The sequence below is a fragment of the Sipha flava genome, unplaced genomic scaffold (assembly GCF_003268045.1).
Source record: "Sipha flava isolate LNK unplaced genomic scaffold, YSA_version1 240_pilon_pilon, whole genome shotgun sequence".
NCBI classification, from domain to species: Eukaryota; Metazoa; Arthropoda; class Insecta; order Hemiptera; family Aphididae; genus Sipha; species Sipha flava.
The window spans coordinates 79,152-104,138 of NW_020272885.1; the positions used below are offsets into that span (position 1 = coordinate 79,152).

Genomic DNA, 24,987 nt, shown 5'->3' on the forward strand with positions numbered 1-24,987 from the left:
GAACAGATAGATATTAAAAACTACTAATAATTTATTTTTCTTTGAAAAATAAATCTATGGTATTTTGATATATTTGATTACCCAAAGACACAGGATCTTCTTTTTTCAATGAAGCTAATACTTCTAAAACTTGTCTGAAAACATACATTTTGTAAATATAAATTTTGAATTCTTATTAATGAATGTTATTAGAAGGAGTTTAAAAATAATATATATATATAGTAATTATTAACTTACATAATGGTAGATGGTTCATTTCTCCCCTTCACCATAAACCCATCAACAAATTTTTCTTTTTTTACAAAATTAAACTTGGTTTTTACATATGAATAAGATGGATGGGATTGTTTAATTTCACACCATGGACAATCTGTTTCTAACATGATACGATTAATAGGCAATTCTGAAATTGTTTTTAAATTGTCTTCTGTTCGTAATGAACTATAAAATATAAAATATTAACAATCAGTAAAATAATTTTTAAGAAACCAATTTCATATAATGGGAAACTTTAGTTTCATGAACCCATTAAATTCAAAAACAAATAGATATGCGCACCGAGTTTCACTAAACAAAAGTTGGAAGCTTAAGCATTTTATTTTTATATTTTATAAAAATATTAATATTTTAATTAAATTACATTTTAGATAGTTTATTTAACTTACAAAATAATAGTAGTATGAAAAATATTTATTTTTAGCAATGTTTTTAGTGCAATAACTATATAAATATAAAATTAAATAATGATAATAAATAGCACCATTATAATTTTACTTTATTTAACAAAAAAAGAAGAAAAATAAAATCTTAGCCATTCTCTAGTTAGTATCAACAATTGTTATATAAGGTTAAACTAACTGTACTATAAACAGTGAAAAATATCTAGAGATGTTTCATAGAAACTTCAGAATTTATCCTTATCAGTAGGTAATTCTTTTACAACTGCATAGCTACTATACTGCCTATAATTTAAAAATAGATGAATTCAATCCTTTTTATCCAATACAATTGTTATAAATGAGTAACTGAAATACCAAGGTTAGGAAAACTAAAATAATATTAACAGGGCTAATTATACAAAAATGTAGTAAAATATTAAAGTGTAATTAAGTTTAATGTAATCTAAACTTATCACTGTAAAAAATGTTAACAAAAGTATTATAAAAATAAATAATAGCAAAGCATTTAAGTTTGCATTAAAACATTAAACACAGAACTTATTTAAATAAATAAATAGCCAAACAATTAATACAAAATTATAACATTAATTCAAAAATCAAGAATATTTACTTTTAATAAAAGATTAAAAATTTTAAAACATTTATTTATATAAATTAATATAATAAATAACAATAAAGTTAAAAATGTAAAATAAATAAATATATATATATATATATTAGAATTCAGAAATGTTAAACTATCTTTATATCTATAAATCAGAAAATAATTTAATAATTTTTAAAGTAAACTTAATTTAGTTATTTTTAATTTTAACTAAGAATAAAACCATATTTTATTAAACTTGTAAAATTAATTTATGGTAAATTTAACAAGTTATAGTATAAATTATAAACAAATTTACTTTTGAGAAATTCAATATTTTAAGAGTACAAAAAAAAACAAATAAAATGCTTAAAAATGTATGATACATAATGTTCTTCTTACCATCCATTGATACCAATATAAAACCCTAATTTAATAATTTCTTCAGCTTCTTTTAAACTTCCATCAAAAGAATGTACAACACCACCTGATTTAATAAAATCTGCATTTTTTTTAAGTATACCTATAAATGAAGGAGCTGCATCACGGCAATGTAAAAATAGTGGCAGGTTAAAATGTTCACTCAATTTCAATTGCATTTCAAAATATCTAATCAATGTTTTACAAATTATTTTCCAATAAATGGTATTCATAATTTATAATACATACTTTTCTTGAACCTCTTTAGAACAAAAATGTAATCTTTGGTTATCAAGTCCACATTCTCCTATTGCAACTACTTTTGATTGGTTATTTTTTATGACATCAGTTAAACTGTTTAAATAAGCTTCAGGACTTTTGGCTTTATTAAACTCATCACAACGAGTAGGGTGACAACCAACCGTACAGAAAAGTTTATCTACAATCAATGTATTTTAAATATGAAAATATTACATTTACCTATATTAAAATAATGAACAATTTTAAAATATTGCAATTAATTACCACTTAATGAAGTTATCTTTAATCCTTCAATAGAATCATCTAAACTGCCACAAGTTATAATTATTTTTTTAAGATTATTCTCCCAAGAACGCTCTAAAACATTTTCTAAGTCTTCTTTATGTTTTTTATTGCCATTGTATATTCCTTTGTACATAGGGTCTGTTAAATTTGCTCCAATATCTAAGATTTAAGTACTTAAAGTTAATATTTAGTAATTAATTATAATTTTTATTAATAATAAAGGAAATAGAGAACACTACAAAATAATTTATGTACCAATAAATGGTATAGAAGACATTTTTGAAATCCACTGCAGAACGTTTAACTTAATATTCATTCACAAATTGGTATAGTAATGATAGGTTTTTTAGTTTAGTTTAAGTATAAAAAATAATATATTAATTTATATTTTTAAAAATACTTTGACATTTAGATAACTATCTCATGCCTCGTGAGTTATCTATAATCGTGGTCACGGTTTAATACAGCAGTTCCCAAAGTGTGCGCCGTGATGTCTGTACATGGACGCCGCGCCATCATGAAATACTATCTGGTCTAAAATTTTCCTTATGATTAGTCATGCTATGACTTGGGGAAGGACGCCATGAAAAAACTTTAGATCAAAAAGGATGCCGTAAGTCGAAAAAGTTTGGGAAGCAACTAATATACAGGTTAGGACACTCGACATGATCGCATTACAGATCACTAACTGATTATCGAATTAATCAAATATACTTTTAGCTTTATCTATCATTACTATTATAATAAATCATAAATCGTGATTAAATTTAGTAAATAAGAATAAAAGTATGAAATAATTTTAATCAACTTTTAAATTTTAAAAGCAATCATGCATTCATGTAAATTGTAGCTATGTGCTGTGTGCAAATAGTATTTTCAAATTCGTATTACAATTAATTAGCTATAATAATAGTATAAAAGTTTACTAAGGGATGGATAGGGCCGCCGGGACACCGGGATTTTCCCAGTGAGCCGCTGCTTATATTGGCGAAAATGAGCCTATGAAAAATATTACTACTAATACTATTATACATGTACATATATACAAATTAAATTAAATAAATATAATACTTCCACACCTAAACAAAATAAACTACTGGGCCAAAAAATGAAAAATCAAAATAAATGAAGACAAATCAGTCCAAGTAAACTTCTGTACAATTACGTAACGAATGCACACAACTTCAAATTAACAATAAACCAATTCCAATCCAACCCTCAAACAAATACTTAGTAATCATTCTAGATAAGTGCCTCACATGGGCACAACATACCAAGTTCAAGCGCAAGCAGGCAAATACACGTCTCCATCTACTTAGACCACTCCTCAAATCCAAAATGTTACTCAAATTCAAAACTCTTATATATAAAGCTATAATTAGACCAGTCTGATCATATGGCATACAAATTTGGGGTCCCGCAAAACCTTCTAATATACGACCCATCCAAGCTTTTCATTCTATTAGTCTTAGACTCATAACTGGAGCCCCGTGGTTCATCACTTATGAATCTCTTCACAAAGATCTAAAAATACCCACCGTCAAAGAACTTGCAAAAATACATTACAGACGTTTCCACAGCAAATTAACAAGTCACTCAAATTTTCTCATCCGAAATATGCTATCCATATCTCTCCTTGGTAATGTTAAACGTCGGCTAAAAAGGTATTGGTCAAGAGATTTACTTTATTAATTATATAAAAATTAATATGGAATAAAAAAAAAACTAAAAGTAAATATTCTAAGGTGTTGTTAATGAAAAATTTCCTCCTCACATTAATCATGTTATTGTTATATATTATTTGATCAAATTTACTTATTGTTTTAAATAACAGATTGTATATATTTCTTCGAAATAAAAAAAAATATATATAATATTGATAATATATATTTAAATTTAACTTAAATCTATAAATATCATAATAAATTCCTTTAAAATGAAAAAGAAAAAAAAGTATTTACAGTAGTATAACATAATTTTAAATGTAATTTTTTTATGTATTATTTTAATTAAATAATCAAAAATTAAAAATTAAATTTTATTCAAAATTTCGAGTACAAAATTTTTTTCTTTAATGCATTTTTTAACATATTAGAGCATATACTTATGCATGTTAAAGATCTTTTAGCGCATGTTTGATTGGTTTTCAATGCATATAATTCCGTGCTATAATGATAACTGATTGTTCAAATTTAAATTGTTATACATAATCACTAATAAAACTCCACGGCAAAGTTGATTACTGATATATCATGGTTTTCCACAATAATTATACACGAACCATGTAAATAGTATAATATTGCTAAAATGTTGTATAACCAGGTATGTTTCAAAACGAATTAAAAAGAAAAGAAGGTGCATAAAATAAAAGAGATAAAAATCGTAGAGTTGTTAAAAGAGAGCAAAACATGTGTAAAATTGGATAGTATAATGTATATTATAATTTTAAATATTATTTAAGAGCATCGAAAAAAAGGTGGTGATTGCCAAGTTGGTTCTCTCAAAGTTGAGGTAATTGTTTAGTTGAAACTTGGATATAATCATGCGGGCCGCTGTATTCTATTTTTCCAGGCCGGTCAGATTATGCCTATCCGCTCCTGAGTTTACTATACAATTTCATTGAATAATTACTCATTAATCAAGATATTTGATATTATGAAAGGTATTTGCAAGTTGAATATAAGAATCATATTTTAAAAATATTTATAGAATATTACTCCGTACCCTAGTTATTACTTTTTTTCAGTTCTCAGATGATATAAAAGCATTTCATTGACAAATTGCTGGCTAGAAGTACAGTCATTTTCATTTTTATGCAAGGATAAATTTAATTCCTTTTTATCAGGGATGGAAAACATTTTTGAAAACGTTTTTTAAAAAACGTTATTAAACGAAAAAAAAATGAAAAACGAAAACGAAAAAAATATATTAACGAAATCAATTAATAAAACGAAAACAAAAAAATTATTATAATGAAATCACAAACGAAAACGAAAATAAATTATAGTATTATACTATTATTATTTTTTACAAAAAAAAAATATACCTGTTAATAAAAAGTTAATAATTCTGATAACTAATAGGTAATTGTTGACAAATAAAACATATTAATAGCATAGCGCAATAATTAATTATAGTTCACATGGTACATACACATTACAGTGATGACGATAAAATTCTATTATCTTTCACGACGACGATCATGGATCAAAGTGTAATCTTTAACATGGTTGCCGCTTCAATTATTATAATATGATTATATTATCTATTGATTTTAGCAGTTGATTAGGAATTCATTTTGTTTATTTATACTTACTCATTATCCTATTGGCTATTATAGTTAATTGTAACAATAACATGACTTAATAGAAATCTGAAATCAGGACGGATCCAGTAGGGGGGCCGAGGGGCCGTGGCCCCCTCCAGACATTCTGAGTAATATTAGTAATAATTAGTAGTATTTACGTGTGTTGAAAACGCAGAATGCGCAAATGCTCTACTTGAGATCATTGCAATTTCCAATAATAATTAATAATTTATAAATAATAAGTATACACCACACCCATCGTAAAATTTACAATTTTGAAAATCAACTACCAAATGCAACAACGGCGTTCTGTGGCTAGCGAGAATGGGGAAACCGTTTGGCTTATTACAAGATTTGTTTTTATTTGCTATCATTATGTTATATCTATATATGTAATAGATAAGAAATAAGTATGTTTAAGAATTAGACAAGGCAGTAGCAATAACAATAATTATAGTATTATATTTTGTATTATTATAATGTTTTTGGTTACTGGTTATGTTTTTTTCATTTGTTTTAATTTTCCGTAATTCCGTTGTTACATTTTAATTTACATTGTAATACATATGCAATTTGATGGTCACTTATCGTTTTATTATTATTAATATTATATTACCTATTTCATTATGGATCAAAAATTTAAAAAATTTAAAACTCTACACTCATACTTTGGAAAGGTAAATTTGATTTAATGATTGATTGATTGATTGATATTGATTAAATATACATATATTACGTATATTTAATCAATGGTACTAGTATTGTATTTTAAAAAATTCGTTTTTACAAATTACGTACTAATTATAAGCATCAAAAAAATCACACATTTCTGGATGGAGGGGGGTAGGGTAATGGACATATTTTATCCAGACATTGGTTATTTTCTGAATAATTTAATAATATTTAGTATAATAAACTCAAAGTGGAGGGGGGGGGGTATTAACCACTTAACTTCACTTTGGATCCACCACTGATATAGTATACGAATGTATTATGTTGAATATGTTGATAATTTATTGTAATTTGTAGTTGGCCCCTCCCAGACCTTTGCTCTGGATCCGTGCCTGTCTGAAATAGTGTTTTACTTTACGTCTTTACTTACTCTTTAGTCATTTTACCAATGCACATTTAAAAATCTTTTAATTTTAAATTTTAAATTTTATTATTGATTTGTATTGGTTCTATTATTATTATAATTTGAATATCTCTTAAGCTTATTGTACCAGGAGAACAGATTATTAATAGTTCTTAATTCAAAATAAAAAAAAAAAAAATTATTATTTTCATATAAAATATAAATTATAATTTTGATTTGAAATTTAAATTTTAAATATTAAGAATAATATTAATTATAACTTAAGTGCATTCCTAAATTCAATATATTAAATATTCATTGTTACTATTATAAGTTAGGTATAAGAAATAAGTGTATATAAAAAAAAAACAAAATTATTAAAAACGTTATTGATAAACACTATTTAAAAATAACGTTTTTAATAACGTTAATCAAAAACGTTTAAAAACATTAAACAAAAACGATATTTTTTAAATCAATAAATAAAAACGAAAACGAAAAAAATCAAAAACGTTTTCCACCCCTTGTGTTCTTTATGTACTAACATTATTATTATTAACCTCTTAATATAACATTATTGACCACTCATAGTAATCACAAGTTGATATCACATACAGTAACTTCATTCAACCAGGCGTTAAGCATTCATAATACATCTCTGAGAAGTCAATAGGCACTTATTCGTAATTTCTCAACCATCAGTGTGACAACTCTGCGACTACTATGATATAGGATTTTGCACACCAGATTAATGTTCACTTAGTTCAAAATCGAAAACTTACTAGTTACTTTGGTAGTGACTAGTGACTAGTGATCAATGACAAGTGCTACCTGACCCTGTGAAAGATTTATTCAATTTTAATTACAACAAATATTAAAACCAAAATTTATATAATAATTTTATACATTATATGCTCAAACACTCGGTCTTTGTTGCTCGGGAAACGATACTATGATTTTCAATTGAAATATTTATTGCATAGGTACAACTATTACTGCACTTATATTACCTACTATAAAAGGTGATTATAGAAAAAGTTTATAATCAATTATTTTTTGTTTCACTAAAAATCTAAAATATTGTAAATAATGAAGTAAAATCTCCCTCTCTTATGATTATAAGAAGTCATTGTGAATATTTTTAATAATCATTATCAATCTGATTTTGATCCTCTTACAAGCGTATGCTGACGTCAAACACTTTCTCTATAGATCACTTACATTATATATTTGAACTAGATAGTATAATTTATGTATTCTCAGCTTCGTATTATCAAAAATCATTTTTATATGTAGTAAACTCTACTTCTTCTAGATCATTGATTCATTCTTTATTTAAAATTTAAACATGCATTTTAATATTCTATTAAAGCTTGATATGTATTTTAGATACCTACTAATACGGAGAAAACAAATGTAAAATAAAAAAAAGTTTCAGTTCAATAGAAACTGTCAAACAGGCAACAACTGAGAGTGAAAGGTAAGATTTATTAAATGTTGGTACTTATAACAAGTAAAATACTTATTAAATAAACTTAAAAATAATATTTAAAATATGAAAGCAATAGCTTAATATTTATATAATATTTTATTGTCCGTAAATTTCTCGTACTTAATAGTCTACCCATTGGCGCACACAGTGAGCGTCAGGGGTGTCAGAGAATTAGTGAATAGCTAGTTCTATGTGAACTTGTATGAATATTTGTTTAATTTAATACTAACCAATTTTTCAGGTATCCAAATCTACATACCTACTAATTATTTTTACTATAGAACTAAAGCGTCAGATGAGAATAAGTAGTAGGGCTCAATCCCAAAAATTATGCTACACAAACTTATAAATTAACACCCAGAAAATTTAAAAATTAATTAATATCAAGTTTATTTTAAAATTTTTTATTTTTTTTTTTTTGTATCTTTGTTAGTGAGAATAAACTAAAAACACGTAAAAATAAGAGTTATATACTATGTCTAAACTCAGATTTTACTGGTGGGGGTGGGTGAGTACCTCGAAATATATATTTTCGACACCCTTGTCAAAAATCTTCTGTACGCCACTGAGTCTATCTATTTAAATGGTTTAAGTTATTTACATTTTCAACAATAAATATAGCATATATATATTATAAATAAACGAATATGTATTCGTTGTTGTTACATACTATTTATGTTTGATATAATTTATTATATATTAAAAAAAAAAAATATATATGTATATAAAGCTTTTTTTAATAATATTAAATTATACCTTCATACTCTATACACATCAGATTTTCAATATATGTATTAAATATATCACATACATAGTACACATTATGTAGTAAACTATACTACCATAAGTGGCGTGCCCAGGGGGTTTGTACAGTTATACTGCAATTTTACGAATTATAAATTAATTGAAGCAATATTGTTATCGTTACTCTACTAACTAACCGTAGTTAGTAGCTGAGCAACTTGATTTGCTTAATTACTTGCCTCGTATAAACCCGCCTTTACGGCCGACGTATAATGCCCTCATTTCTAGCGGCAACTTTATTAGTCCCCTACTTGTTACGACGCGCGACGTCTGCATCGACAGCCGACAAAAACCGGTCTGCTAACGGCGTTCCGTAGGCTGAAGCCTGCAACTAATAATGGGCGGTCATCGTTTCCGCCAAATCTATTTCTATTTATATTATTGTGATATTGTTTGAGAACCCCTTGTTTATCTGCAGTTCTATCGATTGTCGATATATATCAAGATTCGGAATAAGCCATCATTTTAAATTGAAGATATATAAGAGATAATTGATTTTACATTCAATAATTTCCATGCATTATAAATAAATATAAATCGAACTATATAATATTATAAGTTCTAACTTATATCATGCGTAATTAGTGTCTGTGTTATCGGGATTGGAGTTCTGAGATCGAATATATTAGTACTGTGACAACATAAAAGTGTGAAACGTGAATATTATTCACTGAATAATATACGTATTTATTGAATGTATTAGAATTTATATATATATATATTTATTTTATAAATTATTCTGTAAGATGTAATATAAAAAAAACGATTAATAAATACAACAAACGCAATAGAAGAATATAAAAATAAAACATTTTAAGAATGACATTTTTAAAAAAGTATGCAACAATTATTTGAAATAATAAATAATTTATAGAATTATAAGAAATATTTGACTTTATATATATACACAAATTTAATTATAAAATTCAATTAAAGTTCAAAAATATGAATCCGAAAATTAAGTCAAACAATTTTTTGGGGGTCAATAAGAACCGCCTCCCGTAGTGGCCCCTGGGTAATTTTAAATGGTTCTCAAACTATAATTTAGACAATTGTGTAGAAATAGATTTGGTAGAAACGAAAATTGAGTTTCTTGGAGGAAACGACTAATACCTCTAATAATAGCTAATAGCTAAATAATAATTTTATATTTTCATAAGATGAAAACAATAAATGATATTATGTTAGTTATTATAATAGGAGTTACCGGTTTCCGCCAAAATTATATTGACCATTTCCATGGCTATGGCAGCCCTTTTCCACCAAAAACGAAAAAGGTACGATTCCTATCTCCGTCAAAAAAAGTTTGGAAACCATTGATTTTAATTTTTAAGCAATATTGAATACATATATAACATATATATGTTATAGTATGTGTAAAGACATTTGTAATGTGTACACTAATTATCTTCAATAATTGTTAATAATCGTCGATAATAACGGTACACTGTTCGAAACACTGTATCATAGTTTATTTATAATTCGCACACAATTATCTGACTAATATTAAATTATTTTATTTCCATTCTGTATCTGTTTGTTTGTCACTACATTAAGGCCCTCCGCACACGAGGCGATTCACACACAACACAATTTATGCGATATATGCGATATGAGCGATTTCCTATCAAAGTTAATGGGATCCACTAACGACGCAATTTAATAACGACGCGACTGCGACACGAGCGACCGTACTGATCGCTGCTTGGCAGTCGCGTCGCACGAAATTACATTTTTATTTTCGTCATATAATATTATTTATTTATATATAATTTTAACTATGGAGGAATTCAATATTAAATTTGTTGATGAAATTGAAATTGAAATTTTTTCTTCTCTCACACATTCTCTCATGTTGGTATTTTTATGATAAATGGCAGAAGATATAATGTCTACAATTTCTTTGTAGGATTCCTTTGACATTCTGTAAAATGCTACAAATTTAACGTCGGTTTCCTGAAGTTCTCTAGCCGAGATGCCACTGACTAATATATATGGTACACAACATGGACGTAACTTTGAAATTTATTAGGGGGTGTAGTAAATATATAGTTACAAATCAACTAATCCAGCATTTCCCAAAGTGTTTTCCGGAGAACCTTAGGGTTCGGTGGGACAATGCTAAGGATTCCGACAGAGAAATTTATTTTATATTTTATATTTTATTAAGAAATTCATTTTATATTATATTTGGAAAAAATATTTTATATTATTTAAAAAAAATTGTGTTTTAACTGATTGTAATAAAGAGTAATCATTAATAATATTAACAGTATCTTACTTATAAATATATGTTAATATTACATTTTGTTATATTTAAAATAGTATAAAGAGATCAATATTACTAAGTAATGCAAACATAAATAAATAAACTTAAATATATTAAAAACAGAAATTTTTAATATTTTATAACTTCTAAACCAACGGTTCTCAAACTGTGGTACGCGTACCACTAGTAGTACGCGAAAGACTATAAGGTGGTACGCGAAAGGCCGTGATAGAATGGAAATTAAAAATTTGATATTTAACTCTTATATTAATTTAAAAACACAAATACATTTTTATTAATAAATAAATAGTAATTTTATTGTAGTATTTTAATGCCTTTATATTTAAAATAAATGTATTTTATTATGTAAAGTTTATATGGTTCTATTATTAGTGGTACATTACTGATAATATATTCAAGTGGTATGCGAAAAAAAAAGTTTGAGAACCGCTGTTCTAAACAAAAACGCCGCTTTACTACCTATATATTATTTTATAAAATTATTCATTATTTATTATCTAACATTATTTTAGATAAACTAAAACTGAAAATTAAGATTTTTGAAAAAAAACTGAATGGTTATAACTAGAGCACAGATTTATATGCATTTGCTTATTTATTCTGGTTGATCGTATGATATGCTAAGTTAATACAAAATTTATTTTATGACAGCGATTTAAACAATCAATTTTTTTTAGAGCATATTTTGATATTTACCCATTTATTTTTATTTTAAAGACTTATTTTACGTTTTTATTGGCATATTTTATCTTTTAGATTATATTTCAATATTTTATTGTATAATTTTTTTATTCTTTTTAAATATTTATTACCTAAGTATTATAATATAATGGATAGATCTGTTCATGAAAAATGTAGAAAAGTATTATAAAAAATGAAGACTACTATAATATTAAAGTTTTTAAATGGCAAAAGTGAGTAAATTCAAACCGGCAAAGTTTTATCTCCAAATTAAATGATATAAATATTTCAAATACGCACTTAATACTTTTGTAGATGTAGAATAATAATTTTCAAGATATAAAGATTTATTAACGGAAAAACGCCAATCAATGGTTTTTGAAAATATAACTAAAATTATTGTACAATGCAATGTGCATTTAGGAAAGATAATTTTACTTAGGATATATTTTTTAAATTATTTTTTTTTTATTGGTAAAAACTACATACAAAATGATTTTAGTTAAAAAATTCCTTTAAATTAAAGAATATACAAATATTAAAGGATATGTATTATTTATACACACAAAAAATATTATGTATAAATCACTTTTAAGACCCATGTGAGCATAAGCCATTCAGATTTAGGGTTGTGCTAAACCCTCTCAAATCTGCACCATACAGGAGTACCAATAAATAGTCCTTCGACTTGTTACTTCTGCACCCTGGTATGAATCCAACGTGACTCTGCATAAAAATCTAAACATCGAAATAGTTAGCTAATTAGCTTCTAATCACCACTCTAGATTCCATTCTAAATTATCTACAAATCCAAACTCAAAAATGTCATCACTCTCATGCAAAACTCTTCCTGGGAACTCAATATATCATTTGAAACGAAAATGGTGTAAAGACTTACTCAAATAAATCCGCAATAAAATATTACGTTGGGTTTCATCAATGGATGACTTCCCTCTTCATATAATGCATGTCTCACTTGTATATTTTATGTTCATATTTACCTATTGTACTTCACTAACAAAGTTAATTTATTATTAATAAAAAAAAAAAAGTATTTACAGTAGGGTTCAATAATTTGTAATTTAATTTTTGTAATGTATTATTTTATTTAAATATTCAAAATTTAAATTTTTTTTGCTAAATTTCAAGTGCATATTTTTTTTCATACTATAACACATTAGTGCATATACTTGTGCATATTAAAGGTTTTTTAGCGCATATTTGGTTAGTTTTTAATGCATATAAATCCGCATTTTAGTAATAGCTATAACCAGATGTTTTGTTCTTATTTTAAAAGGATAATGTTAAATATCAGAGGGGGCATTTTATATTTAAATAAATATTAAAGTATATTTATATTATTTAAATTAATTTAATTTAATCTATAATTATATAAATTAATTGCTGTTCGTTTGTCTCGCTAAAACTCGAGATCGGCCGGACCGAACTCGCTAATTCTTTTTTTTGTAGTATTCCTTGAAGTACGAGGATGGTTCTTACGGAGAGAAAAATTTAAAAATTGCCTGAAAGTCTAAAAACAATACTTTACTATAGTCTCATACAAAAGATTGAAAAAAAGTCAATTAAAAAAAAAAGTAAAATTAAAAGTCAATTAGAACTATTGACATATAAAATTAATTTAATTGTTAAACATTGTGTGTTTGGTAAAATACGCTACTGGATGTATTCTGTAGAGTTGCAGAAACGTGGATTGCCAAATGCACACATTTTGATTTGATTGATTGAAAAAATTAGGCCAGATGAAGTTGATGAAGTCATATTAGCTGAAATCCCTAATGAACAAGTAGATCCTGGCTTGCGTGAGGTAGTTATCAAAAATATGAAACATGGTCCATGTGGAACACTTAATCAAAATGCACCGTGTATGGTAGATGGTAATTGTTCAAAGCGCTACGGACATTAATATCGAAAACAATTACTGGAAATGATGGTTATCCACTATATCGTCGGCTAGCAGACAATGGAAGATTAAAAATTGTCAAAATAAATCAACAAGATATTGTAATAGATAATCGCTGGATTGTCCCATATTCACCGATCTTAACAAAAACTTTCAAAGCACATATCAATGTTGAATGATGTCATTCAATAAAATCTATCAAGTACATATGTAAATATGTAACTAAAGAAAGTGCTTTGGCTGTGATTGAATTTAGTGCAGAGAATTCAAATGATGAAGTAACTCAATACCAAATGGACCGATAGGTTAACAGTAATAAAGCAGTTCGGCAAATTTTTTCTTTTCCAATTCATGAAAGACACCCCACAGTTGTTTACTTAGTCGTGCACTTAGAAAATGGACAGAGAGTGTATTTCACAGCTCAGAATGCAGTACAGAGAGCTCACTATTACCTTAACCATTTTTTTCGAGACGTGTTAAAATGATCATTTTGTACAAACACTGCTATATTCTGAAATGCCAAAATATTATACTTGGAATCGATCAAGAAAAAAATGTATGCGAAGGAAACAAAGAAAACCGGTTCCAGGTTATTCAGTGTATATACAACCGATGCAATAGGTCGAATTTATTCCATTTATCCAAGCAACGATAAATTTTTTTATTTACGGCTGCTATTAGTTAAGATGCATGGCCCAACATCATTCCAACATTTATGAACAGTTGATGGTGAATTGTGTGAATCTTACAGAGAAGCCTGTCATCGTTTGCAACAGTTAGAAAACGATGTACATTGGGTCAAACTCTCAATGATGCTGTAATTTCATCACAAGCTCATCAAATACGAATATTGTTTTCCATTGTCATATGGACATGCTTACCATCAAAACCAATTGATTTGTGGATAAAATACAAATATAATATGTGTGACGATATTTTATTTAATATATGCAATAGGATAGGGAATCTGAAATTATAAATAAGTGAAAAAATTTACAATCAGATATTGATTTTCATTGAGGATATGTGCTTGATGATGTCAAACAAGCTATTATGTCAATTGGGGATGGTCGCACCCAGTCGCCCAATGCACGATGCTTTTCATCGTGCATTGATGTGTGTCATGTTGCAAAATGATCAATCTGGTGACATATTCTCTAAACAACTCATTGATATTAGTAATGGCAAATTTCCTATCGATGTGCTGACTAGCTGCATTATCTTTCCTGAGAGTTTTTGTCTGTTAACGCAATTAAAAGCTGAACTCATTCAAAAATTGTTTCCAAATGTTGCTCAAATTATATATTCTATGATTGGTTTAGCGAACGAACTATACTGATTTCAAAAAACACTGATGTAAATGAATTAAATTTCAAAAATTAAGATGATATTCCTAGCGAAAAAGAAAAAACGTTTTGATACCCCACATCCCAATGATTCCGAATGACTTACCATTCGAGTTTAAACGAATACAGTTTCCAGTACAGTTTGGTTTCACTATGATTATAAACAAATCCCAGGGACAGTCATTAAGTGTTTGTGGTAATAATCTAGAAAAGTCATGTTTCTCGCATGGTCAATTGTATGTTGCTTGTTCCCGTGTTGGAAAACCATCTGCTCTGTTTGTTTACGCGCTAGGTAATCAAACAAAAAATATCGTGTACCATAAAGTACTAAAATAAAAATGAAACTATATTTAGAATAAGTAAAAATAAAATGAAATATATTAAGTAGGTATCATAATAAGAAATCTGAAATTGTAATTTTCATTGTGATTTTTTAGTGACTATTAAATGGATTTTAAGTGTTTTATAAATTTTATTTTTTGACATAATGTAACTGTTGACTTATCAACTTTATTTTTATTTTTTTTTTATCTTACTAGCCCGGTATCCCAGATAGTAGAGAATGACTATAAAAAAAAAAAAAAAATCGACAGTTAAGCGGTACGAAGTTAGCCAGGTCAGCTAGTATTTAATAAATATTTACTTACAAATATAAATTAACTGACAAACCAATAAATCCGGGGCGGTACGAAGTTAGCCAGGTCAGCTAGTATTTAATAAATATTTACTTACAAATATAAATTAACTGACAAACCAATAAATCCGGGTGTTAGTCTTTTTCTTAACCGATAAATTAATAATAACTATAAATCTTGCATCGATTAATAAAATAAAAAAAAAATTGCATTCGAAAAACGATTTTCAGCAATGATGAAATTAAATATAAGTATTATACCTATAATAAGTATTCATTAAAAATAGTATTACCTTATCATAAAGAATTTAAACTAAAATATGAGACATAGTTATAACATTTTAAATGCTTGTATTAAAAAACAATGATAAATATTTTATTTAAAAAATTTGAAACTATTTTTAAGATAAAATGAAAAATTGCTGCTATTTATCAAACGAAAAAGTTTTATCTTTTACTATTTTCAATACCAGAACAAGTACCCTCAGAAGATAAAATATTTGGTTATTTGATCAAAATAATTGTAGATAATAACTAGAATAACGAAATTTAACATTATATCTAATTAATTTATTATCTTTAATTATTCTTAAAAATAAATTTTTTATTTTTCACATTTTTACATCATAAAATATTGAAACTTAGCATTCTCCAGGGCTTTAGGCATTCTCTCAATTGTGACTTGCGAGTTGACATCAAACAAAAACATTGTAACGGAAGTGTTTTTCAGTTGGCAGGTATTATTATATTTGTGTTATTTTTATTAAATTATATCTAATGTATTTAATAATTTGTAGTATTATTTTACCAGTTTTAACTATTCTGTAGTTATGGCATAGTTTTTTCTTTATTACTTCTGTTATACTAGTTTATCTTACTGTTTTTGATTATTCTTTGCTATTACTTATTGTTATTATTTATTAATTACTAGTAATTACTTGGTTATTTTGATGAAATTTCTTATCGTAATTTGATAAGCCAACCATTATCTAATGAAAAATTCAAATTTCATAGGAAATTCATGTAATATATAATTTTAAGTTGTATTGTCGCCTTCTTCTATATTATTGTACTCATTTCCTTAAATTAATTCAGTAATAAGATTTATAAAACATTTTTATTATTTCATAGCTGATAATTGGTATTAAATTATGATATTAATCACCTATACCATGTTCAATAAAAAAATATATTAGTGCATTTATAAAACGTTTAAGTTATTAATATTTCAATACTTTACAATTATTCATTATTGTTTATTACATTATATAGGTACCTATAACAAACATTTTTCGTAAATCAGACTACTTTCAACATCCGCTTAGAAGTAACTTAATTGTTTATGAATAATTGTTTTTATTCATTGATACAGTAAAAAAATTATAACAATTTTACTATACCTATAATTATGTTTATAGTTTTTTACATACCAACAGTTTAAACAGAAACATAAATAGTCAAAATTAAAGTGTAAAATATGTTAATCCATGTAGGGGCAATGGCATATTAATTAGGTACCTACATACTTTCTGTTCGTTGACATAACTTTGAATACCTTCATGGCTACGTACAAAATTATATGTACTCGTAACCCATGTACATAAGCAGACAGCAATGGAACCTTGAACTCTACTATGCATCTGAAACAATTTTTAATAGTACATAGGTACATACATTTTTACCCACAGAATGTCAGTAGGTGCATAATGCATATCAAATATATCCAATTGTAACTACTTAATTGGATATATTTGATTTTTTTTTTTTTTTATATAATATTTAGCATTTTTGCTAGTAATATATATTATATATTTTTTGGAATCAATGAATTTTAATATTTTTTCTGTATAAAAATCAATAAATTAATTTTATAACTCTATATACTATACTATTTTTAGTAATATTTATATATTATATGCATATTTATGAGAACTGAGGCCAGAGGTCTATTCTATAAAATAAAGGTTTGTTATGAAATGTTATACATTTGCATAATAATTTTATAAAACAGTAATATTCTGTAAAAAGGCACCAAACTACTTTTTAGTAGGTGCTTCAAACACAAATTTTAACCATAAACCTACTAATCCCTACCTAGATACCCTCAAAAATATTATTTTCATTTAGGTTCAAGGTTAAAATATCTATGCTATTTGTTTCCACAATTACTTGGCCATCAATGATCAAAATATTTACATGTTCATATTAAGTAGATATCTACTATCTAATACTTACTGGCTAATAAATGCCAGTTTTTCTAAATTATATAGACTCAGAATGGGTCACCTGAATCCACCAATTTTAGGTGGTGCAATGCACCACCTTAGTACAAATTCGGCGTCTTTGAGTAAATAATATAAATAAATAATATTAAGTAAATTTAAAAGAAAATTTTTTTTAGATTTAATCTATTAATAAATAAGATTTAAAAAAGGTTCGGATCAAAATGCATAAATCTGTATTTTTATATCAAATGTATGCATAGTATTTTTATTACTACCTAGAATTTTGGCAATTGAGAAGGGTTTTAATCCCCAATCCCTTACCTAAACCCAGTAGCGCACGCAGGGGGGTAAGGGGTTGTAACACCCCCCCCCCCGAAATTTTCTCCGATGTCTAGGTTAAAATTTACAAATTTTACAAGTTTGAAATATGAAGAGCTAGTATTGAATACCTAGTATTATTGATTATAGAATAGTTTATTATATTATCAATGCTATTATTTAAATCAAAATATATTAAGGATTTGCATAATTTTGTTAACTGTAAAATGTGTTATATTTTTATCTTGACCCACCGAAAAAAAATCCTGTGTGCACCACTGCCTAAGCCACTGTCTTAGACCTCTATTCAGGGGCGTCATTTGGAATAAAACCATAGGGTAGCAACATTGGGCAACCCAGAGGGATGAGCTTTAGCCCACTCCCACCCCCTCTCATATTGACTGTGTGAATTCTAAAAAAAAATAAAACTAGTCAAAATTTAACACTTTGAACTTTAAATATATAATACACAATAACATATTATGAAATATTGAGCATAATTTACATAAATTACCTCTAGAACACGTGTCCTTAGAAGGATAAGTCCTAGTAAATTGTTCATAAAAGTTAATAAAAATACAACAATCAACAATCAGTGACCAAGTGGTATTTTGATTATATATATAGATAAAGATTATATTTAATTAATTTCTGAAAAAAAACAATAAAATGTTACATAAATTTCTCGTGGGGTGTCATAGCTATTAATTTGCTACCCCAATAAAAATTGTGGGGTAGCAATGGTTACCCCTCACTACCCCGTAATGACGCCTATGCTTCTATAATAATTACTACGAAGTAGAGTAGTACCTATAGGTCCTTTATAAAGGACTACATAAAGGTTCATGATTTTTTTTTCTTATCAATTTATCACGATTTAATGTTGTCATATCATTGAATATCACAGACGTTTGTACTAACTACATATATCTTAATCAGTATGATGCAATCACGTGTCAAATACCGGTACGGGTCAAATGTGAAATTCGGTTCATACATATGTACATTTCATTTTTCATTTTATTCTTATCATTTTAACTATTATAATTTCTTAGTCATTGGTTTTTCTGAAAACTAACCACCACAATCACATGTTGACATAATGAAATAATTATATATATTTGTTGTAATTAATGTAATATTTGGATAATATGTGACATTTATTAGTATCATAACGTGTTTAAAATCAGTCATTCGAAATATTTTTCTTCTCTAGTGCTTTAATTAAATAGGAATGGTTCAAAGTAAAGAGATTTAATTTAATTTTTGGGTATACATCTAGAATTAGATCATTAATCTGTTGTCAATTATGAGATCTGTTGTTAATGTCTAAAAAAAAAAAAAACAAAAAAACGAATACATTTCAATACAGTGTATTACATTCACTAATAATAACTACCAGGTAGAACAATATTTTATACTTACTGACTACATTTTAAATATATCATTGATCATAAATATTTTCTATTTGTAACATTAAATAATGCATATGTGTATTCATCTATATGTATCAAATTATATTAATTGGCAATGACCTATTATTAAATTTAATTGACATTAATTGATTGGTATTAAAAAAAAAAATATATGTATCAGTCATTTATTAGCTAGTTATTTATTTTTATTATTTTGAATTAAAAACTTGTATTTCAGTTAGACGTACCCATTTATTTCATGACAAATAGTCATAATGGCGTTTGGTATTGTTGATTATATTGTATTTGGAATTATGTTGATGTTATCCACCTTCATTGGTATTTACTATCGATTTACAGGTGGTAAACAAAAAACGACTCAGGTAATTTGATATTTGTTATTTTTATTCATTTTTACATATTTTAATATTATTATTTTTTAAAGGAATACATGCTAGGTAATAAGAATCAAGGTTTTTTACCTGTATCGTTTTCTTTGATGGCTAGTTTTATGTCAGCTATTACATTATTTGGCGTAAGTGCGGAAATGTATTCTTATGGTACACTATTTGTTGTCATTAATGTATCTTATATCTTGGGAACACCAATAATTGCATATGTATTTTTACCAGTTTTCTTTAAACTTGGAAATTTATCTGTTTATGAAGTAAGTAATATTTTTTATTTTTTTATAATCAAGATATAATTAAAATTATATGTTAGCTATGTATTTAACAAGTAAATAGGATAATATACAAAATATCTGAGTAATTTTTAACATGACATTAAAAATAACATTAAATGGGTTATAGAAATTAGCAATGACTTTAATTGATTATAATTGTTTGGAAAATAGTTTTATTTGGACCTATAAAACTTTTTACTTTAAAATAATTGATCCAAGAAAGTACTGCAATAGGTCTCTCTAATAAGCATGATACAAAAAATAAATAATAAACATGATGTATTTTTATGTAATACAAAGTATTAATTTTCCCCATTTATTTTTCTTTTTAATTTTAATGCCTTAGAATAAATTATAGTGAAGAAAAATTTAAGTGCTATGGTAATTTTAAAGCTTATTCATATTATTTAAATATACCAAATTACATTTTTTATAAACTTATTCTGTTGAGTAAATACTGTATGTTTCTGTTTTCATATAAATAAAATTCCTTTTGTGTTAATCCAACGTAGACTATGTTTTTGCTTATATTTCAAAAAAACACCAATGATTGAATATTAATTTTTTCAACTAAGGTTTACTTGGCATCACATTAATTGAAAAAGTCATTAGAGATAAATGAAAGTTATTATTTTGATTAAAAAGTTTTAGCAAAATCATATTATATGACAATGTTATTAAAGTTACTAAAATGATAGTTTTTTGATTTTACAGTATTTAGAAAAACGATTTGGTCGTTTAACTAGAACTTTTACATCCTTGGCATTTAGTGTACAAATGATACTTTATATGTCAGTAGTTTTATATACTCCTTCAATAGCTCTTGAAGCTGTGACTGGATTGTCATTAATATCTTCTATTACACTAGTTGGTTTAGTGTGTGTATTCTACTCAACTATTGGAGGAATTAAAGCAGTTATTATTACAGATGTATTTCAAGTAATTCAATTATTCAAATAATTATTAATACAAATTTTAGTTTTTAATAAAAAGATTTATTTTTATTTTTAAATTCATACTTCATGGTAAAATTAAATTGAAATCAGTAGTAATGTGGTTATAATGGATTTTTATTTTGTTTATGGCAACTATGCATTAAATTATTGTATTAATTGTTACTTATTTTGTATTTGCAATTTTATTACTATTATTTATTCAAAATTAAAATTTATATAAATTATTAAATATATTAGGCTCAGTGGCACAACCAGGATTTATTTTCAAGATGAGGGGAAGAATAATACATTTGAAAATAATTTAATTTTGGAAGGTGTTTAGTGAAAAAAATGAAGTATATTTGTAAGGTTATGTAACTAAATATTTGAGAAGGGTCACAACCCCCAATCTCTCCAAGTTGCACCGCTAATCTGGCTCCATAATATTTCACATTACATTAATTATTTAATTTATTATTATATTTATTTTTAAAATGTTTTTTATTAAAAATATTTAATTGTTTAAACTGAAATTTTAGTCATTACTTATGTTTGCTTCAATATATGTCGTAATTGGTGTTGCTATGTATGATACTGGTGGAATATTAGAAATTTGGAGAATTGCTGATAAATATGGCCGAATTCAATTTAATAAGTACTTTACATTTTTCTTAAACAATTATAAGTTCAAAATTTGAACTATATATTTTTTAAAATTATAAAAATGGTTTTAGTTTTAATATAGATCCAACAGAAAGACATAGTTGGTTTAGCTTAGTAATTGGAGGTATGTTTACCTATGTTTCTTTATATGCTATCAATCAAACTCAAGTGCAAAGGTATTTAACTATGAAAGATTACAGAACAGCAGTAAAATCTTTATGGTGTAGCTTACCATTATTGTCATTGTTATCTATTTCAACATGTTTCTCTGGGTTGGCAATGTTTTCCAAGTATTATAACTGCGATCCAATTAAGTACATAATAATTTTATTTAAATTTGGTAGAAAAAATTGTAACTTAGGCATTTTCTGAAGGTCTGGTCGTATATCAAGAGCAGATCAATTGATGCCGTTTTATGTACTGGATACTATGGGAAATATTCCTGGATTGACTGGTTTATTTGTAGCTGGTATATTTTCATCTGCATTAAGTTCTGTATCGCCAGCACTTAATTCTTTAGCTGCAGTTACAATGGAAGATTATGTCAAGGTATAATTTATGCAAACATTAAATGGTGTATTAAATTTATCAAATATCACATTTATAATTAACAATTTTTTTGTTTATACATTTAGCCTTTAATGAAACAAGACATTACTGATAAAAAACTAGTTTTTTTTATGAAAATTTTAGTCCTTATATATGGTGCAATATGTTTATTATTAGCATTTTTGGCTCAATATTTTGATTCTGTACTACAAACTTCTCTTACTATATTTGGAATTATTGGTGGACCTGTATTAGCAGTATTTACTCTTGGAGTGCTTTTACCACACGTCAATCAAAAAGTATTTTGCTTAAGGATTTAAATAGTAAAATAATTACTAAATATAATTTTATTTTTTAGGGTTCTTTAATTGGTCTTGTTATTGGATTGATATTTTCATTTACACTTGGACTAGGTGGACCTAAACCTCCAATTAAAAATTTACCAACTTTTACAGATGGATGTTCAGTGTTGATTAATAAAACTATACCAAATGTTGAACAGGGTGTTAAATTATTTGAAGGGTAATAACCTTAATTTTATTTTAAAATATTTCGATAAATACACTTATTAGTATCGATATAATTTTTTTTTTTGAGAGAGAAAAAACTGAAATCTTATAAATTCCTGTGTAAATATTGCCTCAAGAGATTAAGTCCATCTACAACCCACCTAATACATTATATTCAGTAATAATTTATTATTAAAAATAATAAACATAAAAAGCAATGTTCTTTATCAATAAATTTATCTTTAATTACTACTGTATTCATTTAATTTGATACATCCATTTTTGAAAGAGTCTTTGAAACAATTTTAGGAGATTAGGTTTTTTTAGCATGCCATATATACATTTATTGATATGTGTATATTGCAGAATTATATTAACTAGTATATAAATATTTTTAATTTTAGTAATAATTAAATTTATATTTCAATATAGTTTAACAACATTTATATATTTAGAAATAAATTTTAAATACTTTTATTAAGCTTTAGAATTAAATTTTGATACTTAAAATATTTTTGTAATTAACAAGATTCTTTAAAAACATTTAATCTTATTTTAGTCTTAAATCCAAATTGTTTTGTTTTAATAATTAATCATTTTTTATCACATTTTTCTCATACAATCTAAAATTTATTTTATTTTACATATAGATATTTTTATGTATGCATAACTATATTGCAAGTCTATTAATTGTTTTTTTTTTATTTTTTTTTTTAAGGTTACAAAATGACAGCAACTATTTGTATTTATATCGTATTAGTTACATGTACTATATAGTTCTTGGATTTATAGTTACATTTATAGTTGCACTTATTATTAGTGCAGTTTTCAAAGAATCTTATTGTAATAATCCAGATCTATTCACCCCATTTGTCGCGAAACGATTAAGAAAACATGGATTATTACTAAAAATAAAGTCTACCAAAATGGTTCATTTTTAAATCACTTATTTTATTATATTATTTTTTGTTACTAAAATTATACAATTTTTTATAGGAACAAAGGACTTATGTTGAAGATAATAATCATTTATGCAGTTAAGATAATTATAAACATTGTTTATAGTAGCATGTTTTGATATAGAATTAATTTTATTAAACTATTGTTAGAAGACATTTTTATATTGGTATAATTAATAAAAAAAAAAAATTTTGTTTTTAATTGTTATTATTTTTTTTATATATATAAATATATTATGTATTATTTATAAACGCATATGACCTAAAACGGGGTAAAATTTGAATTGGTAATTGTAACTATTATTATTATTATTATTATTATTATATATATATATATATATATATATATTTTAATTTGTTTCTTTTAAATATTTATTACTCATTTATGATAAACACCAAACCTTTTGAAAAATGTTTCAATTAAATGAGAAGTTATGTAATTTTAAAACATGCTGATGTGCTGATGCTCATACACAAATTTGTGTTAATATTTTTATTAAAATAACGCTACATTATTCAAATAACTTGCTATACATATGCAAAATCAATTATTAAATAGCCAATAGGTACCTGAAAATAGTAATAACTATTATGGAAGCTAACGAATAAAGCATTTTCCTATCTTTTTGAATATTAAATTAATACATAAAAATATAAAAGTGAAACTCTTAAGTTAAATACTTTGTCCAACCATGTGTTAAATAATGTTTATTTACATGTTGTAAATACCATGTACAATAGAGTATGAAATATATATAAATAAAAGTAATATTTATGTTTTTGGTATATTTAAAATATTTTATTCAAATAAAAATATGCATTACATAGCTTATATATTATACCTTAAAACTATTAATGTACAGTTATGTATTTATATAAAGTAACTTATATTAAAAAAAATTAAAACCCATGCATATTATTATATCATTTTTTTTTGGTTGGGTATAGTA

The 24,987-nt window shown here is 25.6% G+C and overlaps 2 protein-coding genes across 7 annotated transcripts; one reads left to right on the forward strand and one right to left on the reverse strand.

The window, feature by feature from the left end:
• LOC112684077 (putative deoxyribonuclease TATDN1) lies at positions 1 to 15,318 on the reverse strand. Of its 4 annotated transcripts, XM_025555382.1 has the most exons (7): positions 10,115 to 10,239; positions 9,087 to 9,238; positions 2,209 to 2,388; positions 1,933 to 2,122; positions 1,666 to 1,872; positions 238 to 441; positions 1 to 134 (listed from the first exon to the last, which is right to left on the reverse strand). In XM_025555382.1, exons 2-7 carry the CDS (start codon positions 9,181 to 9,183, stop codon positions 32 to 34), a joined length of 981 nt encoding a protein of 326 aa, XP_025411167.1. In that variant the 5' UTR covers positions 9,184 to 9,238; positions 10,115 to 10,239; the 3' UTR covers positions 1 to 31. The 4 variants fall into 4 exon arrangements, with proteins under 4 accessions (XP_025411167.1, XP_025411171.1, XP_025411168.1 ...); XM_025555386.1 differs by lacking the exons at positions 9,087 to 9,238; positions 10,115 to 10,239 and adding an exon at positions 15,252 to 15,318; XM_025555383.1 differs by lacking the exons at positions 9,087 to 9,238; positions 10,115 to 10,239 and adding an exon at positions 2,485 to 2,878.
• On the forward strand, positions 7,908 to 24,172 carry LOC112684075 (putative sodium-dependent multivitamin transporter). 3 transcript variants are annotated; one of them, XM_025555381.1, is made up of 11 exons: positions 7,908 to 8,091; positions 19,976 to 20,120; positions 20,183 to 20,404; positions 21,137 to 21,361; positions 21,897 to 22,012; positions 22,092 to 22,334; positions 22,395 to 22,569; positions 22,656 to 22,868; positions 22,928 to 23,091; positions 23,797 to 24,007; positions 24,075 to 24,172. In XM_025555381.1, exons 2-11 carry the CDS (start codon positions 20,013 to 20,015, stop codon positions 24,117 to 24,119), a joined length of 1,722 nt encoding a protein of 573 aa, XP_025411166.1. In that variant the 5' UTR covers positions 7,908 to 8,091; positions 19,976 to 20,012; the 3' UTR covers positions 24,120 to 24,172. The 3 variants fall into 3 exon arrangements, with proteins under 3 accessions (XP_025411166.1, XP_025411165.1, XP_025411164.1); XM_025555380.1 differs by lacking the exon at positions 7,908 to 8,091 and adding an exon at positions 16,416 to 16,516; XM_025555379.1 differs by lacking the exon at positions 7,908 to 8,091 and adding an exon at positions 19,268 to 19,724.
• Positions 24,173 to 24,987: the final 815 nt, after the last annotated feature.

Excerpts from the sequence above, each read along its gene's own strand:
- LOC112684077 (XM_025555382.1), bottom strand. The coding sequence starts at position 9,183 with ATGCAGACGTCGCGCGTCGTAACAAGTAGGGGACTAATAAAGTTGCCG. Across the intron at positions 2,123-2,208 it reads AAAGATAACTTCATTAAGTG|ATAAACTTTTCTGTACGGTT; the intron begins GTAATTAATTGC and ends CATTGATTGTAG. Across the intron at positions 135-237 it reads AATGAACCATCTACCATTAT|ACAAGTTTTAGAAGTATTAG; the intron begins GTAAGTTAATAA and ends GTATGTTTTCAG.
- LOC112684075 (XM_025555381.1), top strand. The coding sequence starts at position 20,013 with ATGGCGTTTGGTATTGTTGATTATATTGTATTTGGAATTATGTTGATG. Across the intron at positions 22,013-22,091 it reads GGCCGAATTCAATTTAATAA|TTTTAATATAGATCCAACAG; the intron begins GTACTTTACATT and ends AAATGGTTTTAG. Across the intron at positions 23,092-23,796 it reads GGTGTTAAATTATTTGAAGG|GTTACAAAATGACAGCAACT; the intron begins GTAATAACCTTA and ends TTTTTTTTTAAG.